The 20,685-nt window shown below is 47.6% G+C and overlaps 1 protein-coding gene and 1 long non-coding RNA gene across 4 annotated transcripts in view; one reads left to right on the top strand and one right to left on the bottom strand.

Moving 5' to 3' along the window:
• The window catches only part of LOC125704559 (endonuclease domain-containing 1 protein-like), a 99,903-nt gene that overhangs the window by 76,875 nt on the left and 2,343 nt on the right, over positions 1-20,685 (top strand). Inside the window, exon 1 of one of the 3 annotated variants that reach the window (XM_048970269.1) lies at positions 18,000-18,322. The exons of the other annotated variants lie outside the window; for them this stretch is intronic. Coding sequence (XP_048826226.1) covers positions 18,005-18,322 — 318 coding nt within the window. The 5' untranslated portion in view covers positions 18,000-18,004. Of the gene's footprint in view, positions 1-17,999; positions 18,323-20,685 lie in introns of those variants that run through there. 3 annotated transcript variants of the gene reach the window in all.
• LOC125704563 (uncharacterized) lies at positions 11,238-13,510 on the bottom strand. Its single transcript, XR_007381175.1, has 2 exons — positions 12,978-13,510; positions 11,238-12,011 (listed from the first exon to the last, which is right to left on the bottom strand). It is a non-coding gene; the product is annotated as an uncharacterized LOC125704563 (long non-coding RNA).

The raw sequence follows: 20,685 nt of genomic DNA, 5'->3' as shown, positions 1-20,685 counted from the left end.
TTTTTAGCATATGTAAAATATTGCAGTGGCCGAGCAGCCTGAATATGAGGGAGATATGGAGGGAAAAAAAGGAGGAGAAAGTGAGAGATAAACTAAGAAAGACAGGAGTGAAGTAGGAAGCACATAACAGGCAGCCAACTGCTGCATCTGTAAAGGAGAGAGAAAATAGGCAAAGGATCAACAGCATCTGAAAGAAATGCAAACATGGATAAATACATAAACAAATGTAAAGAATAAATGAAATAAAACAGATATACAAACATACAAAATTGTGTGTGCTTGGAGGGGTGTGTGTAAGCGTTTGTTCATCTGTGTAGGCGAGGTGTGCGGGTGTGTGTGCGTATGTTGCATGCGTAACGTACTTGATATGAGGGTGGGAGGCCACAACCACGCCCCACAAGAGCCAGAGGCCGCCGGAGACAGGCCCAGGAGACCCCAGACATCTGCAGCCCCCTAAGAGCAGCTAAGAGCCGGGGCCCCTTTTCCCAGTGACAGCCACGCCTCCACCACAGCCAGAGAAGGATGGAGGTCCCAGACCCAACCCCTGCAGCCAAAAGGGCATGAGCCTCAGAGAATCAGAGGCAACAGGCAGCTGACCCCACGAGGGGCCGGCCACTCTTGCACCAACCCCCAGCAGAGAGCCCCACCCATACTGGAGAGGCCCGAACCCCCCCCCACCCAGGCCACCACCCCAAGGAGAAGGGCCAACAAGCATGCCAAGGAGGCAGCTGCACCCAGGACAGAGCAGCTAGCCCTAGACCCAGGCCCCTACCAGCTACACAGACACCCCGCAAACACACCTCTCAGCCATGCACACATCCCAACAACATACACAGACACCCACACACAGAGACAAAAAGACGTAAGCCCATCCACTCCAGACCGTCCTCCAACGACCGACCTCAGGGCGCCACCAGCCGAGCGACCAGCTAAGCGCCCCCCCCACCATTTTGGGCAGGGAGCTGGGGTGTAGGAAGACCCACCCACTCTCCTCCCCCATGCACCTGTGTGAGAGGTCGAGTGTTGGATGTGTGTGATGATGTATGTGACTGTATGTGGTGTGGGGGGTGAGTGTAACTCTTGAGAAACTAAGATGGATTGAAAATTGACGGGGGAAGCGTAGAGGAGCGCTGCTTATGAACAGCTCTCCTCCACATCAACCCCCCCCCCCCCCCATCGAGACCCTCAATATATATGGTGTGAGTAAAATTGAGGGGTGGCAGTAGTGCAGAGGTGAGTGAGACAACCTCAGCAGCCCTACCCACCAACCTCTGTGTCGTGCCCCCGTCCCCCAAGGCCCTGTGTGTATACTGATATGTGATGACTAAAGTGCAATTAAATCAGGGGGAGGCAGAATTGGAAACCATCGGGACCTGGGGCTTTATTATGTGGAAGATGCTGAATGGCTTCATTGAATTTAGATATTTATAGAGGAGAGTCTAAAACAGTAATCTGTTCAACTTTTCACAGATTTATATTGCTAAGAAATTTGTTGATGTCAGCATCCATCCATCCATCCATCCATTATCCTCCGCTTATCCGGGGTCGGGTCGCGGGGGCAGCAGTCTCAGCAGGGAAGCCCAGACTTCCCTCTCCCCGGCCACTTCATCTAGCTCCTCTGGGGGGATCCCGAGGCGTTCCGAGGCCAGCCGGGAGACATAGTCTCTCCAGCGTGTCCTGGGTCTTCCCCAAGGTCTCCTCCCAGTGGGACATGCCCGGAACACCTCCCCAGGGAGGCGTCCCGGAGGCATCCGAATCAGATGCCCGAGCCACCTTATCTGGCTCCTCTCGATGCGGAGGAGCAGCGGCTCTACTCTGAGTCCCTCCCGAATGACTGAACTCCTCACCCTATCTCTAAGGGAGAGTCCAGCCACCCTGCGGAGGAAACTCATTTCGGCCGCTTGTACCCGCGATCTCGTTCTTTCGGTCACTACCGAAAGACCATAGGTGAGGGTAGGAACGTAGATCGACTGGTAAATTGAGAGCTTCGCCTTTTGGCTCAGCTCTCTCTTCACCATGACAGACCGATGCAGCGCCCGCATGACTACTGACGCCGCACCGATCTGCCTGTCGACCTCCCGCTCCATCGTTCCCCCACTCGTGAACAAGATCCCGAGATACTTAAACTCCTCCACTTGGGGGAGGACCCCATCCCCAACCCGGAGAGAGCATTCTACCCTTTTCTGGCTGAGAACCATGGTCTCGGATTTAGAGTTGCTGATTCTCATCCCAACCGCTTCACACTCGGCTGCGAACTGCCCCAGTGAGAGGTCACGGTCCGATGAGGCCAACAGAACCACATCATCCGCAAAAAGCAGAGACCTAATCCTGAGGTCACCGAACCGGACACCCTCAATGCCCTGGCTGCGTCTAGAAATTCTGTCCATTAAAGCTATGAACAAAATCGGTGACAAAGGGCAGCCCTGCCGGAGTCCAACACTCACCGGAACCAAGTCCGACTTATTGCCGCCCATGCGGACCAGGCTCTGGCACCGGTCATACAGGGACCGAACCGCCCTTAAAAGGGGGCCCGGAACCCCATACTCCCGGAGCACTCCCCACAGGACTCCCCGAGGGACACGGTCAAATGCCCTCTCCAAGTCCACAAAACACATGTAGACTGGTTGGGCAAACTCCCATGAACCCTCCAAAACCCTGCTGAGAGTATAGAGCTGGTCCACTGTTCCACGGCCAGGGTGAAAACCACACTGCTCCTCCTGAATCCGATGCTCGACAATCCGGCGGACCCTCCTCTCCAGGACCCCTGAATAGACCTTACCAGGGAGGCTGAGGAGTGTGATCCCCCTATAGTTGGAGCACACCCTCCGGTCCCCCTTCTTAAAGAGGGGGACCACCACCCTGGTCTGCCAGTCCTGAGGCACTGCCCCCGATGTCCACGCGATGCCGCAGATGCGTGTCAGCCAGGACAACCCCACAGCATCCAGAGCCTTAAGGAACTCCGGGCGAATCTCATCCACCCCCGGGGCCCGGCCACCGAGGAGCTTTTTGACCACCTCAGTGACCTCCGCCCCAGAAATAGGTGAGTCCACCCCCAAGTCCCCACACTCTGCTTCCATATCAGAAGGCGTGTCGGTGGGATTGAGAAGGTCTTCGAAGTATTCCTTCCACCGACCCAAGATGTCCCGAGTTGAGGTCAGCAGCGCACCATCCCCACCATAAATAGTGTTGATGCTGCACCGCTTTCCCGCCCGGAGCCGCCGGATGGTGGACCAGAATCTCCTCGAAGCCGTCCGGAAGTCGTTCTCCATGGCCTCACCAAACTCCTCCCACGCCCGAGTTTTTGCCTCAGCAACCGCCAAAGCCGCATCCCGCTTGGCCTGCCGGTACCTGTCAGCTGCGTCTGGAGTCCCACAGGCGAAAAAGGCCCGATAGGACTCCTTCTTCAGCTTGACGGCATCCCTTACCACCGCTGTCCACCAGCGGGTTCGGGGATTACCGCCTCGACAGGCACCGACCACCTTACGGCCGCAGCTCCGGTCAGTCGCCTCCACAATGGAGGCACAGAACATGGCCCATTCGGACTCAATGTTCCCCGCCTCCCCCGGGATATGGGAGAAGTTCTGCTGGAGGTAGGAATTGAAACTCTCCCTGACAGGGGGTTCTGCCAGACGTTCCCAGCAGACCCTCACTATACGCTTGGGCCTGCCAGGCCTGGCCGGCTTCCTCCCCCACCCGCGGAGCCAACCCACCACCAGGTAGTGATCAGTTGACAGCTCCGCCTCTCTCTTCGCCCAAGTGTCCAAGACATGCGGCCGCAAGTCCGATGACACGACTACAAAGTCGATCATCGAACTGCGGCCTAGGGTGTCCTGGTGCCAAGTGCACATATGGACACCCTTATGCCTGAACATGGTGTTCATTATGGACAATCCGTGACGAGCACAGAAGTCCAACAACAAAACACCGCTCGGGTTCAGATCGGGGGGGCCGTTCCTCCCAATCACGCCCCTCCAGGTCTCACTGTCGTTGCCCACATGAGCATTGAAGTCCCCCAGCAGAACAAGAGAGTCCCCAGGAGGAGCGCTCTCCAACACCCCTTCCAAGGACTCCAAAAAGGGTGGGTATTCTGAACTGCCGTTTGGCGCATAAGCGCAAACAACAGTCAGAACCCGTCTCCCCACCCGAAGGCGAAGGGAGGCTACCCTCTGGTCTACTGCGGTAAACCCCAATGTACAGGCACCCAGCCTGGGGGCAATAAGTATGCCCACGCCCGCTCGGCGCCTCTCCCCGCGGGCAACTCCAGAGTGGGAAAGGGTCCAACCCCCCTCGAGGAGACTGGTTCCAGAGCCCAAGCCGTGTGTCGAGGTGAGCCCGACTATATCTAGTCGGAATTTCACAACCTCGCGCACCAGCTCAGGCTCCTTCCCCATCAGAGAGGTGATATTCCATGTCCCTAGAGCTAGCTTCTGTAGCCGAGGATCGGACCGCCAAGGTCCCCGCCTTTGGCCGCCGCCCAGATCCCATTGCACCCGACCCCTATAGCCCCTCCCATGGGTGGTGAGCCCATTGGAAGGGGGACCCACTTGCCTTGTTCGGGCTGTGCCCGACCAGGCCCCATGGGTGTGGGCCTGGCCACCAGGCGCTCGCCATCGAGCCCCACCCCCAGGCCTGGTTCCAGGGGGGGGGCCCGGGGACCCACGTCCGGGCAAGGGAAATCGTCTGTCCATGATCTGCTTCTTCGTAGGGGTTTTTTGAGCCGCACTTCGTCTGGTTCCTCACCCAGGACCTGTTTGCCTTGGGTGACCCTACTAGGGGCATAAAGCCCCAGACAACATAGCTCCTGAGATCACGGGAACACGCAAACCTCTCCACCACGATAAGGTGTTTAATAAATTTTTAATAAATAAATTTATTTGTTTAATAAAACAAATTGTTGATTTTTCTTTAGTTTTAACTGGTTAGCCAGGAATCTTCCAGATTTATTGCCTTGTTCAAAGTTCTCCAAACATAATCTTTCTACCAGAAATTGTGCCTTCTTATTTAATTAAATTTCAGTTTCAGTTTTCTGAAGTTGCTAATTATATGCTCTTGTGATGAGGAAGCTGCTTCTAACGATTTAATCTTTTGCTCTAATTCTTTTTTTTTGTGACCAAATTTTTATTTGAGATTTTTATAACAAAGAACAAAATGGAACAAAACAGAACATACTCCACCCCCACCCCACCCCCAATACACCCTGAGACAGCAGTTCAAATATAAAGAAACAAAAAACCAATAAAGGTCACCGGCACACTCAGCCACGGAGAGCACAGATAAAAATTGAGGATAAAAGAAATAACACACTTATACCACTGAAAAATGTTAGAATTAGGAAAGTAAAATCAAAACAAAAAACAAGGAATATGGCCTCAGGACATGACCTGCAACCAATCTTTGACCAGCTGCACGTCATGGACCCAGCTCTGGATTGTAGAACCAGACGAGTTGTTAATCCGGGCTGCAGAGAGTTCCAGCAGAAGCAGATCAAGAAAGGTGGACTTCCAGACAGAAGGAATGGCACGATCAGGAGACTTCCAACGAGAGGCTAATAACAACTTGGCCGCTAAGGAGGCAGACATCAGAAGCCTCTGCTGGAAGCGAGAGAGAGAGAGAGAAGAGAAGTCCAGGAGAAGAAGGACCATGGGAGACAGGGGGATGGGAGAGGAAAGAACTGAAGAGAGAGATCTGGCCACATAATCCCAAAGAGCAGCCACTGGAGGACAGTCCCAGAACATATGGAGAAAGGTACCAGGGACCTGGAGGGGACAAAGATGACACAAGGGGTCAGGCTCTAAGCCCATGAGATGGCGTTTCCTGGGAGTGGGGTATAATCTGTGAACAAACTTAAATTGTGTTTGCTGGTGATTGGGATTTTTAGAACAATTTTTAATATTATGAAAAATAACACTCCAAGATAAGACGGGGGTGGGAGAGAGCTCCCCCTGCCAGACAGAAATTATGGGGAGAGGTTTATGAGAGGATTTGCGGAGGAGGGAATAGAGACTGGACACGGGCCTAGAAACAGGAGAAAGGGACAGAGCAAATCTGCACAGCGGGTGAAACGGAAGAGGTGAGGAAAAGGAGATATTACAGGCCCTAAGCATGGACCTCAGCTGGAGGTAGAAAAAATATGAAGAAGAGGGAAGATTAAATGTGACCTTAAGAGACTGGAACAATTTGAGACCCGAGCTATCAAAAATATCACCCAGGGTGGAGATACCTGACTGAGACCAGGGCGAGGAAGAGATGGGGCGGCCTCCAATGTTCAGGACAGGATTATGGAGCAACGGAACACTGGGGTGCCATTTTGGGAAGGGGCCCAACAATTTCTCAACCCTTCTCCATGTGCGAAGGGCCTGACAGATAATCGGACCGACTGAGGCAGAGATGGATTTGAATTTAACAGGGAGGAAAGGGAGCGAGGCTAGACGATGGGGGAGAACATATTCTGCTTCGATAGGAAGCCAGGCAGGGGGATGCTGGGGAGGACTGATCCAGCTCCAAACTGGCCTTAGAGTAAAAGCAAGGTGGTAAATTTCGAAGTCCGGTAGAGAGACGCCTCCATCCAACCGGTCACGGATTAGGGTAGAGTGTCTGACGGAGGGTCTCTTGCCATCCCAAAGAAAAGTAGAAATAGTAGACTTAACCGAAGCCCAGTACCCAGGTGGAGGGGAGAGGGGAAGCATGGAACTCATAAAATTAATTCTAGGGAGCACGTTCATCTTAATAACAGCCAGCCTAGCCCGAAATGAGAGGGGAAGAGAAGACCACGAGGAGATCGAGGCTTTAATGCCCTCGAGAGTGCGGCGGAAGCCAGCAGCTGTGAGCTCTGCAACTGATGGGTAAATGTCCAACCCCAGGTATCTGAAAGACCCTGCCTGAGGAATAGAAGGAGGAAGTGAAGAGGAGCGGCAGGCAGGATTCAACGGAAGGAGAGAGGATTTTGCCCAGTTAATCCTATAGCCAGACAGGGATTCGTATGACTGAAACAGGCTAAGGACATGAGGGAGATCCACAGGAGCATTGCCGAGGTAAAGAAGCAGATCATCAGCATATAAAGAAACTGTCTGAGGGACACCTTTCACTAGGATAGGGGAAATAACATCTGAGTGACGGAGAGCGGCAGCCAGAGGCTCCAACGACAGATTAAAGAGTAGGGGGGAGAGGGGACAGCCCTGCCTGGCCCCCTGAAGAAGCCGAAAAGGAGGAGAAATGTTGGCATTAGTCAAAAGGACAGAAGAGGGGGAGGAGTAAAGGGTCTGGACTAGGTTGGTAAAATAAGAGCCAAAACCCATTCTATGCAGGACCCTCCACAAAAAAGACCAATTCATCCTATCGAAAGCCTTCTCTGCGTCTAAAGAGAGAAGGGCAGCAGGGAAGGGAAAGGAAGGAGCAGTGTGAAGTACATGGAGGAGGCGACGGATGTTGTCGGCCGCGTGACGGGATTTAATAAAACCAGTTTGGTCTGGGTGAATCAATTTGGAAATCACCGCCTGCAGTCGACGGGCAAGCACCTTGGCAAGCAGTTTGATGTCTGAATTCATAAGGGACAACGGGCGATAGCTGGAGCAATCTGTAGGGTCCTTACCTTGTTTGAGCAACAAAGTCATCAAGGACTGATTAAGAGAAGGATGGAGATGGGAGGCAGAAATGGCAGAATTCAGCATGTGGAAGAGCGGAATAGAGAGCTGCTTCCAGAAGGCAGAAAGGAGTTCCGGAGGGAGGCCATCGGGCCCTGGAGACTTCCCAGGGCTCATGGAGTCCAGAGCCTCTTTAAGTTCTGGCATTGAAAGGGGAGCCTCGAGCATAGAGGCTTCTGGGCCTGAGAGACAAGGAAGTGGTACAGAGTCAAGAAACGAATCAGGGTCAGAGGGTGGAAAGACAGTGGGAGGGGAGAATAGATCTGAGTAAAATTGAAAAAAGCTACTGTTAATTTCCTGTGGGTCAGTGGTGAGAGCTCCGTCCTTGGTTCTAACAGAAGAAATTGAGGAGAAAGAGTCACATTGCCGGAGCCTGAGAGCCAACAACTTACTGGGCCTAGCACCTGAGACATAATATCGTGACCTAGTGCGATGAACCATAAACTCAGCGCGGTGTGACAGAAGGACATTTAGCTCCGCCCTGGTGTTTAAAATGAGGGTCTCATGATCCGGATCAACCACTACAGGACGAGCACTCTCTAAGTGAGCTAGCCGCCTTTCGAGATCACAGATCTTCCGGTGACGTTCGCGAGCCAGGCCACTGGCAAAAGCAACCGTGGCATCGCGGAGAAAGCCCTTTATTGCCATCCAGCAGTAGACTGGGTCATCAGTTGAGCCTGTATTAATTGAAATAAATTCTTCAAGTCTAGGAGTCAGATAGGCTATATATTTAGAGTTTTGAAGCAAAGAAGTGTTGAGCCTCCATCTTGGGGCCCGAGGAGAAAGAGTAGGTACAGCTAAGTGGAGGAGAGCACACTTGTGGTCAGACAAAGAGGAAGAAATCAGAGAAGCATTAGAAACAGCAGAGGCAAGAGAGCGAGAAACAAAGATATAGTCTATGCGAGACTGGGATTTGAAGCGAGGTGAGAAGAAGGAAAATTCTCTGGCGGAGGGGTTAATTAGGCGGAATGAGTAGACCAAATTCAAGTCCTCCACGAATTTACACAGGGAACGTGTGGAGGGAGGCACCCGGCTACCCACGAGAGAGGGAGATTTATCAAGGACAGGGTTGTGGACAGCGTTAGCATCAGTTCCAATAACAAGGTCAAATTCCTGAAATTTAAGAAGGTGGTCAGAAAGATCCCGAAAGAATGAGGCGCGTGGGGGAGTGGGAGCGTATGCGGCAACAAAGCAGACCTTCCTACCCCCCAGGTCAGAGAGGGCGTAAACAGTACCTGCCATCAGCATCCCCCCGAGTTAAGAATATGAATCTGAAGGGACCGCTTGACCAATATGGCCACTCCACATCTACGTGAGGAAGCTGATGAAGTGGAGATAACCCTGTAGAACCTGGAGGCCGCCCGCAGTGCATCTCGCTGGAGAAGGTGGGTCTCAATTAAAAAGGCAAGGTCGACGTGCTGCCTCTTCAAAAAATCAGTCACACTGGACCGTTTGTTGGGGGTATTCAGAGCCCTAACATTCCAGGAAGCTATATTTATATTGGCCATGATCAAAACAAAACAGACAGTAAGGTGTAAACAAGGAAAAAAAAACAAGTTAACAAAATCTCAATATGCCAGACATGAACCAGAAGCTGAATGTGCCGGTCGATGAACCGTGACTTCAAGAACTAAGTCTCAGGGAAAAACCCCTTCCCACCCCCCCAAACAGACACAAAAATCCCCCAGACCCATGCTCCGGACAGGCAACGCAGCAGTAACATAGAAGACATTAAAAAACTAAATCGGGACTGCGGCCAGGTCCAGAACAACCCCCTCCCGCCCCCTCCGACCGAAGTCAGAAACTGCGCGCACGTGGCGCCCGAAGCTAAGCCGCAAAACAGACTAACTCCGCGCACACGTCCCCCAGCCCATTCTGAGTAACAGAGACACAGATAAAACAGACCCCGTGCCACTGCTGCTGCCCCGTGTACCGAACAGGAAAAACGGCAAATGGGAGTAGTCAGGCAATAGCACTAAAGCAGACATCCAATTAATAAACTAATAGAAGCAGGCGAAAAGTGCAGAGTAAAACAAAAACAAAAACATCCCATAACAAAACAATATACAGGACCCACAGCGATCGCAGAAAAATTATAATAAATGTAAAAATAAATGAATAATAATATATAAAAAAGAAAACGGCAAACCCAAAGGGGAGCGAAATAATTATACGGGAAGAGTCCCAAGAGACTGAAAATGATCCATGGCGGTATTCGCGTCCTCCGGAGTAGCGGACATGACCTGCTGGCTTCCAAAAGACAGCTTCAGGCGTGCAGGGAAAATCAGGAAAGGAGAAAGACCCAACTCCTTCGCTCTCCGGATCGGCGCGTTCATCGCCTTCCTGGCTGCAGCCGTCTTGGCGCTAAAGTCTTGAAAGAAGAAAATTCTCCCACCTTCAAAACTGAGGTCCTGGACTTTGCGGGCTTCACGTACCACAGCCTGCCGGTCACGGAAGTCCATGAAGTGCATGAGGATGGGAGGCGGACGAGAAGAGGTATCGGACCGGCCATGCAGCCTGTGGGCATGGTCAATGGCTGGCTGGAAATTAGGGAGATGGGGGAAAATAGCTGGCCAGAGGCTGTTAAGAAAAGACCGCATATCGCCCCCTTCGCGCCCTAGTTTAATCCCAACTACTTTAAGATTAAGGCGACGGCTGCGGTCCTCAATCTCAGTGATTTTAACATCCAGGGAAAGTAGGCCCTTATTAAAATCAGCCAGCTCCCTGGAGTGTCGATCAGTCACAGACTTCACAGAGGCGACTTCTTTTTGAATAGATTTAAAGTCCGCCCTCAGCGAGTTCAGGTCAGCGCGGAGCTCCGAATGGTGTTGCTGGAGCGTGCCATTTAAGGAGTTCACCTGTTCGGAAACGAAGTTCTTCATTTCCTCAAGAAAAGGTGCCAGGAGAGGGGAAAGGGCCTCTTCAGAAGCGCCGCCATCAGAGCGGGGCACTTTCTTCTCCGGACTGGAAAGAACTGGGCGAGGTCTGCGCTGATTAGCAGCCATCAGGAAAAATAAAAGAATGAGCGCCGAATTCGTATAGAATTGCGAACGGGTAAGTGACAAGGGGACTGACTAAAGGGCAAATAGGTGGATGGGACGCGCGGACGAGCAGAGTTAGGCAGCCATTAGCGACGAGCGTCACGTGACCTCTCTTTTGCTCTAATTCTATTACATGTTTTTCCTTTATTGTTTTACATGAACAGTAAGATATTATTACTCTTTCAGCAAAGTTTTGTGGTATCTATGAGGCGCAGGTGTTCCGTGACGTCTGCTGGCAGTTGGGGATCTTGAAGACCCAAATCACCCCCCCACATTCTCAGAGTGATCCTCTCCATTTTCAACTGGAGTAAAACAGAAACATACTGTGTTTATAATGCTCAGAAATAGATACATGGTATCAGAATAGGGTTATGAAAATCTACACAATTAACAGTTTTCGGAGTGGGCTGACCCATCCACTATGGACAGGTCCCAGTATTCATATCCATGCTACTTTAATAGTCTTCATATTGCTTCCTAGGAAATGCTCATTTTTGACTGATTTCACTGTGTGCTGCATGCCTCTGCAATTCATAAACTGGGAAGAGAAATGAAGTTCCGATTTATGAAACAATTTATTAGTAGTAGCTTCATAACAAAGCATCCAGCATTTGAAAATTGTGAATATAACACATCTATAATGGAAGAGTCCTTCATTAATAAAAGCAGTGAGGTAGGATAAAATCTCTTACAGTGATTTTGGAGAAAATTTATTTCATATTCTTTGCGTTTTGCATCATGAATGATGAGTGTTTAGACTGCGTCCCATAAATGCTCTGGGATGGAAGGATTTTTGCATTGAATGCAGCTTGTACAACTTAAGAAAACAAAGTGCTGCTTCTAAATGCATTAATAAATGCAATTATAACATATTAAGCAGTGTTAAACAATGGCTGCTACCAAATAAAATTCTACAAAAAAGGTGATCCAATATCACTGTGTCACGCTCGTGGATTGCGGATGAGGCGCACGGACAGGGTGACGGGCAGAGAGGCAGACGATCAGGCAAAAACAGGGCAGGAGGCGGCGCGACGTCCGGAAAGACGGACGGCGAAAGGATCGTCCCCGGCTCTCTAGGCGCGACGTAGCGCTCCTCCCGGAGCTCGGCCAGCTGCCGGAAATTTTCGCGCACCGCTTTCGCGAGGTGCGCGCCCTCCTCGAGAGACAGCTGGTGCAGAATATCCCAATTCCGGCTCACCCGTCTCCATGCCGGGGAATCCTCCCTCTTGGGCCCGAATGCCGGGCTGGGCTTTCCAGAATAGCAGCTGATCGACGTAACTGCGGTAATCCTCCACAGTTACGGAAGCTGCTTTGTCCTGGTCTGCCATGGCTGGCGATAGCGGGTGAGGCGCACGGACAGGGCGACGGGCAGAGAGGCAGGCGATCAGGCAATAACAGGGCAAACGGGGATTTATTGTGCGAACGGGAACTAGGAAACATCACAGACAGCAGGTAATGTCAGGTAACATCAATGACAGACACGGAAACAGGGGAGACCAGGACTTAAATATATTAAAGCTGGGCAACATAATCAGACAGGGCTGGAAACAATCGGGGAAGCACACGTGGGTAATCAGGGGGCGTGGCACACATGAGGAGAGGACGGGTCAGGCATCACACACTGCAAGACTGGTTCTGAAGAAGTATTAAACATATCTAGCAGTAATAATAGCTATGTTTTTCGGAAGGTTAAAAAGAATTTATCTGGTTTTAAAGAAATAGATGCAAGCAAAAATCCGCCTGCATGCTAATCCGTAAACAAATGGTATGATAAGGTAGCAATTCAGGCAAATTTGAAATCTGAAAAAGTGTAACCTTCAATAACCTTAGATATACCGCTGTATTACCTACATGCCACACATCACAGATTATTTTTTGATAGTCATTTAATTTTGAGGGTTACGAACTTATAACCCTTTGCAAATTTTCGTAAGGTCAAACCCACCACCCAGTGTCAAAAATAAAACTTCCCTAAAAGACAAATGAAATCAAATCATGTGAGGATGTGTTTTGTAATGGTGAGTATTCCAAAGTTACTTCCTTATTTTGGTGAATTTGTTTGTTGATCATCAGAACGACATTTCATACACATTGGCAGTTTACATGTACTGACAGGCAGTTATATTAGAAAATGCTCAATTAACAGAAAATACTCTAATGTAAGCTTGATAATGTGCCAGTATAACTTCTGACAAAGAGAATGTAGCAGGTGAAGTGTTTAGCATGTTAACCAATCATCCACACGAGGGCACCCTATATAAGGCTTAGGCGCCAGTCAGGATATTCCTTGGCTTACCGGCTTCGATACCTCCCACTTCCCGGTTGTCACCCTTCATCTGACTCGTTGCCTTTTGCCCATGTAACGCAGTAAATCTTGTCTTAGGCGGAGCGTGCACAGCTTTATAGTAGGACGCTTTCCCTCCCAGTGTGACACCGGTATGGTGTTTTCTTTCCTCTTTCACATGTGATTGTAGGTGTTGCCTGATCGATGGCGTCTGGAATATAATGGCTGCAAGATCGCTGTGGTGACGCTGTAGGACCGCTGTTGCTCTGTTGGACCCGCTCATATTTCTTTGTTATATGTATATATTCTATTTGTTGCATTCGGTTGAGTTGTTGGTTGTTCCTGGTTTGCTTTCTTTATTATTTTGTTTCGTTTTATGTTGTTGTGCTTTTTTTCCTTTCCGTTCTTTCATTGCATATTGTCTGTTACTAATTGTTTTGTTTTGCTGGCATTGGTTGTTTAAAATTATTTTGGTTTTCATATTTGAATTTAAATTCAGTTCATTTCTCTCAACAGTATTAGTGTTTATTTCATTTTGATTTATTTTCTTCTGCCTCTAACATCAGATACTGGAGTGTGTTTTTTTTTTTTTTTTTTGTGTTTGATTAATTAACTTAAGTTGATTTTATTTTTGTTGGTTGGTTTAAGTTCGTTTGTTGTGTTGCGGCATGGTGGTGCAGTGGTGCCTCACACCTCTGGGACCCGGGTTCGAGTCTCCGCCTGGGTCACATGTGTGTGGAGTTTGCATGTTCTCCCCATGTCGTCGTGGGGTTTCCTCCAGGTACTCTGGTTTCCCCCCACAGTCCAAAAACATGCTGAGGCTAATTGGAGTTTCTAAATTGCCCGTAGGTGTGCATGTGTGAGTGAATGGTGTGTGAGTGTGCCCTGCGATGGGCTGGCCCCTCATCCAGGGTTGTTCCCTGCCTCGTGCCCATTGCTTCCGGGATAGGCTCTGGACCCCCCGCGACCCAGTAGGATGAGTGGTTTGGACAATGGATGGATGTATTACACTAACTTTTGCATGAAATTAAAATGTTTTGGGAGCATGACTGGGGTAATATTTCAACTTTAGAAATAAACACATATTACCATTTTTAGTGACTCTACCAAACATCCACGAATCCTCCTCATTCGTGAGGAGGTTCTGGAACGTAACCTCGCGAATGTCCGAGGTGTGACTGTACAGCATTGGTGGGATATATGATCTATTGTCTAATAGATTCATTTTAATATTCTGGCAGCATAATTCTGAATTAATAACTCATAAATAGCCATTTTTGGCAAAGCCATAAAAAGTGACTTACAATAGTCAAGGCGACTGGTGATAAAAGCATGTATCAATTTTTCAGCATTATTATGTGATAAAAAAAGTTTTGATCTTTGACATGTTCCTCAGAAAATAAAATGCTGTCTTTGTAATATACTGAATGTGGCTTTTAAAACTTCAGATGACGGTTAAGAATTACTCCCGGATTTCTAACCTCCGGTTTTGCCTGTGCTGTACCATTATCCTGGTACCACTTTTCTAGGTTCTCCACTTCCTTCAAGTAGGCCAACTCATCATTGTTGGAGATGAGGCTGAGCACTACTGTGTCATCAGTAAATTTTATGAAGGAACTTGAGCTGAGTGTGGCTACACAGTCATAGGTGTGGAGGGTGTACAGCAGTGGGCTCAAAACACAGCCTTGCGGGGCTCCCGTGTGGAGGGTGATTGCGCTGGATACACAGTTGCCTACTCTCATTACCTGAGGTCTTCCCGTAAGGAAATCCCGAATCTATCTGCTCAACTGGTCACTCAGTCCCAGATTCCTCAGCTTGCTGAACATTCTGAGAGGGACTATGGTGTTGAATGCTGAGCTGTAGTCTATAAACAGCATTCTCACATAATTTCCTCTCTTTCCATCTACACGAGTGAGGGTAGTATGTAGGACAAGAGACATGGCGTCCTCAGTGGATCTGAAGGCAATCTGCAGTAGATCCATGGAGTTGGGGATGGATGAGCAGATGAAGTTCTTAACAAGTCTCTCGAACACCTTCATGACAGGAGATGTTAATGCCACAAGGTGAAAGTCATTAAGGCCGAAGGGCATGTGGGCATGTTACTCTTTGGAACCGAGACGATTGTGGATTTTTTAAAACAGGCAGGTACAGTACGACAGACTGAGCCAGAGACCCGTTGAAAATGTGGGTGAACACATCGGCAAGCTGGCACAGTACACATCCGGAGATGGCATCCGGTCCCACAGCTTTCCTGGTGTTTACTCGCCACAGGGCAACGCGCATGTTGCGCGCCTTCGGGGACACTGGGAGTTCCCCACTGATGTCCCCGCACTGCGCTGACAGGCTGTCGGTGGACGGCTTGCTGCTTGTATCGAACCACACATAGAACAAGTGAAGTTCATCAGCAGATGTAGAGACATCCTCAGAGCAGTGGAACTTTTACCTTTAAAGCCCGTAATGCTGCGCAGACCGTGCCTCAAGCTGCGGGAGTCGTTGAGCTGGAAGTGGGACTCTACTTGCTCTCAGTACCTGCGTTTCGCCTCTACGTGCCGTCCCATATCACCGGTGCCGAGTGTTATGTGCCCAGGGTCTGTGTGGGGGTGTGTCTTCTTTATTCTTCTCCCGTGTTTCTACAGTATTGGTCCTGATTCCTGTCCACCCCAATGACATCATGTGTGGGTGGGGTTTTCCCTTTTATAAGGGAGCCGCCGAGAAGATCGATGGCATCGGCATTCTCCTGCCTGGCGTCCTCCCTCCCTGTTGGTTGGTTGGTTGGTTGGGCTACTCCCTGGTTGTATAGTACTCTTCCAGGAAAGACCAGTGTTGAGATTAATCCTTTTTTTTCCGCTTCGTATGCTTGTGGGGAGTGGAATTAGTTTAGACTGTGCGCATATCTACATATCCTCATGTAGGTTGGTTCCCTGTTTAAAAACATCAGTTTAGGGGCGGACGCCACCCTCTGTACTTTTGCCAGGGTTAAGGTAGCTTAGCTAGCCCAGTCATTGATACTTAGTTAAATAGCAAGCGATTAAGACGGTGTTTCTTGTCTTTAGCGTCGCCCGCTTCTCCCCCTTCGCTATGGAGTAGCAGGAATCGTACTTGGCTCTCGCATTGAGTCGCTTTAATCAGCTCTTGCATGCAGCTGTGTTTGCACTGTCCCGTTACTAATAAAATGCGAAAGCGGCATCGTTTGGGCATGTTTGTTCACCCTTGTAACATCAAGGCAGGTAAACCCATTAAGCAGTTTGCCTCAGGCCTAGACCTGGGGTTGTAACACTCAGTCCGTCATTGTAGGCAGCAGTATGATCGGAAAAGGTCTGAATGGTGGCTGAGGGAATTATCTGGTTATTCCGTAAATTTGCTGATGTCCGCTGAACTGACCCAGAACACGTCCACGTCAACCAGCGCGTCCTCCAGCTCAGCTTCTGATTAGTCGGTCCACTGCTTTACCGTTTCCTGAAAGAGCCTTTGTTTGTATTCCAGGAATATGGTGTTGTGGTCACTTTTCCCGAAAATGGGCTGTAGAACTGGCTTGTACCCATGTTTGACCTGAGTGTAACGGTGAACGAGCACTGGAGCCTAAGGAAATATTAACAAACACTGAGGACTAACTACACTAGGACAGACAAAGACAACTGAAAATGATTAAACAGGGCATGGGCTGGGCAGATAAAAGCAAAGACATAAATGAACAATACCAAACATTAAAAAAATTAAATTAATAAATGAAATCAAACAGAAGATGAGGCTGGACTCAAACTCACGACAAAAGATAGCAGCCTGCAAGCCTCATACGCAGCCCATACAGTCACACAGCGGCCCAGGGGAACTGAAAAACACACAAGGGTAACACTGAATGGGGTGGCTAACAGTAAACGGGGAAAAGGCACACAGGACAGGACCAGACGGGCACTGACCCTGACAGTGTTTGTTTAAACTGTCTGTGATAACTCATTATTTAAACAATCTACATCTATAGTTTCAAATTCATTTTTACGGGCCACAACCAGTAATTTTAGTTCTTAAAAATTCTTCTTTAGCAGCAGAAACAACATTAAACATCTCTATTGTAGGGTTAACTAGACTGTGAATGGTTGAAAACAGAATTTTAGAGTTACCACTCTTCTCTGTAATTGTTATGGAAAAGTGGTGTGCCTTGCAGGTAGTTGTTTGATACATAAAAATACTTTCTTTATATATCTCATGCATGTAGACCTGTTTTCCTCCACAAAAGCTCAGCTTTCCTGCAGCTTCTTTTTCACTGAAATAAATTCATGCAGAGAACAGATCTGACTTCTACTGTATTGCACAAGTATTCAGAAGAGGTGACGGTGCCCAGGTCAACACTATTGCACTTCGTATCTTCTAGAAAGATATTTACCACATCGCCACCCTTCTGATCTTCCATCCCTCCATCCATTTTCCAAATTGCTTATCCTACTGGGTTGTGGGGGGTCTGGAGCCTATCCCAGAAGCAATGGGCACGAGGCAGGGAACAACCCAGGATGGGGGGCCAGCCCAGCACAGGGCACACTCACACACCATTCACTCACACAGGCACACCTACGGGCAATTTTGCAACTCCAATTAGGCTCAGCATGTCTTTGGACTGTGGGGGGAAACCAGAGTACCCGGAGGAAACCCCACGATGACACGATGACTCCACACACACATGTGACCCAGGCGGAGACTCGAACCAGGGTCCCAGAGGTGTGAGGCAACAGTGCTAACCACTGCACCACCATGCCGCCCCCTCCTTCTGATCTTGCGTATTCATAAACAACAAGTAGGCTTACATCACTGCCAGAGTGCCAGGTCATTTAATTTGGCATTGTATGTCAGTGGTAATTGTACTGACCACAGCAACAAAAATAACTATAATAATAATAATAATAATAATAATAATAATAATGTTGTGGTAGACAATATGTTGGCCCTAGTCACACCTTTACTCAGCCCCTGCTCACGTGACACTCAGTGCTTAATATCAGACACTCCCACAATCATTATCACTGAGGAACTGTGTATTTAAAGCGAGTATGTTCCTGATAGTTCAATTCAAAATCATGATGCTTCTCTCTCTGCTCACCGGTGTTCTGCTGGGAGCACTCAGTGCTCAGGCAGAAGTGGTGCAAAGCTTTCAGAACTGTAGTGAGTTTTTCTACAACGGTAAAGAGCCAACAGGGATGGATCAGAACACCCAGAAAATTTGTCAAAAATACAGACATCACCATAAACCCTTCTTTGCTACACTTTACTCAGAATACCACAGAATCCCCTTGTACAGCGCATATACATTTAACGGTGGAACTGTCAGTGCAAGAGCAAGAAAAGCTCAATGGTTCATTGAACCACAGGTAAGATTTATAACTTTTTCAAAAGGTGTCATTTTGGAATATTGATTAGAACAATTATTGTCATGCAGTCACCCATGTCCCTGTAACACTGTACAGTAAAATTTGTCAGTAATTAATATTATCAAATCTAGTTTTCCATAGAAGGTTTTTGGTGACATTGTGACAATATTCATTAAAGAAATACCTTATTTAAATTTTAAATGTTACGTATGTAGACTCTCTCTCTTTCTCTCTCTCTCTCTCTCTCTCTCTCTCTCTCTCTCTCTCACACACACACACACACACACACACACACATAATAATAACAATAATAATATTGAGCAATCCCTGTATACTTTTCGTGATTTCTGTTTATTCTCCTTCAAAGCGAGATCTAATCGGTTTCACCTAATGTTCTGTTAACTTTTCGACAATATAATTACAGCCTACACTGCATTTCTGCTCTGACTACACAGCTCTGGAAAAAAATTAAGAGATAACTCTAAATTTTTAAACAAATCTACGTTTTAAAATCCTGGTTTAATCGTGGTCCTGCACTGTAAAGAAAGAATCCGTCAAAAAACGGAAAATGTACTGGCAGAAATTTTTCCAGTTTTCAGTTGCGGTGGGTTTTTTATATTAATATTAGCTTCCAAAAATCAAGCCTAATAAAAAAATGTAAATAGTAAATGAGCAAAATTGATTAAATTGATTTGATTTGTTCTTCTATCCCGACTTGTGATCTAAAAGCAATGAGGCTGCCACACACAATATCTGCTCTATGGAAATGCCCTCCCATAGCCACTAGGGGAGCTCTCACCTTCTTTCAGTCCTGCTAAATTATGTTGTGCAGTCTAACAAACGGCCCTTGAGCCATGAAAAATAATGAATGTAGTGATTCACTATATTCTCAGATTAATTTTTGTAGTTTTGTGAACAACACCATTTATTAAACAAACAAATCTGCATTGGCAAAAAAATTAAAATAGACTATTATTAAAGAAATATTCCTTCGAACAACAAACTGTGGAAAACTGAATTTACAATATTTTCCGTTTTTTGACGGATTCTTTTTTTACAGTGTAGGATTACATCAAGTGACCTTCAAAAGGGATGGGGAACATTAAGTGCAGGTGTGAAGTGCACTGCTAGGGCAGTTCGTATCAGGCTCCTAGAAGCAGGGTTGAAGTATAAAACAAGGAATATAATATGTATATATTATTCACAGACGCACACCCGTAAATATGACTTCTGTATCCTCTGGTATCGTACACATATAGCCTTCACTTTCACGTCCCCACGGAATACATTGAGCCAGGCAAATAAAAAAGATGACTTGTAGACATCGTAAACTGCTATTTTGAAGTGAGTTTTCACTTAATCAAAACTCCCTGAACTCCTGCCTGGAAATCATCACGTGATGACGACCCATGTGTATGTGAGCTATGTTGCCAGCTGCATTTGACGGTGAAAATCCCTTTAGCTCCTGCCTGAAATTTGGATAGATAAATAAATAAATAAATAAATAAATAAATAAATAAATAAAAATAAATAATGGCACCGAATATGTATATCAGTAATGTTCTATGTAAAGGTGAAAACAACCAATCTGTTTACAAGGGAAATTACTTTCTGACATCATACTGAAGTGAATTTCAGTGGCCCACACCCTTTAATTGCTTCGGCTCCTATCTGGAAATTATCATATTACGATCATACGAATCGAAAGCCAAATGAAGTTCTGAAGGTAAGCCTCGGTAAATGAGTCCCCCTACCGGCGCAATTGCGTCATTGCATCCGGCTGCGCAGCATTTACGGTGGACCAAAAAATCCGAATAAGGAGCTGTGAATTTGAGCCAACTTTAGCCTCGTGCGTGTTCCGGGCCCAACTTGAAAGTGCTGGGAGTCATAAGTTTGAATTATGACTATAAGCAAAATTCCTATAAGTAAGTCTCTCCATCTGGGCAGTTATTGTTATATATTTAAATGGGATATTTGCAAACTTTCATAGTAAATTGTTTTTAAAGGATTTCTTTATTTGTCGTAGTAACAGGGTCATCCTATAGCTGTCTTCTGGACATCCGAATGGAACATTAATAACTAAAGAAATACTTCAGATAAAAATGATATATTCATAATTCCTATTCCTGCATGGTCTCAAAATAAATTGTTTTTGAAAGATTTCTTTATTGTTTTTTTAAGTAACATGGTTGTACTAGTTACTAAATTGCACATAGGTGTGCATGTGTGAGTGAACGGTGTGTGAGTGTGCCCTGCGATGGGCTGGCCCCCCCATCCTGGGTTGTTCCCTGCCTCGTGCCCATTGCTTCCAGGATAGGCTCCGGACCCCCTGCGACCCAGTAGGATAAGTGGTTTGGAAAATG

The sequence above is a fragment of the Brienomyrus brachyistius genome, chromosome 12 (genome assembly GCF_023856365.1).
Source record: "Brienomyrus brachyistius isolate T26 chromosome 12, BBRACH_0.4, whole genome shotgun sequence".
NCBI classification, from domain to species: domain Eukaryota; kingdom Metazoa; phylum Chordata; class Actinopteri; order Osteoglossiformes; family Mormyridae; genus Brienomyrus; species Brienomyrus brachyistius.
The sequence above is the reverse complement of the archived record's forward strand: the minus strand, read 5'-3'. Positions and strand labels throughout refer to the sequence as shown.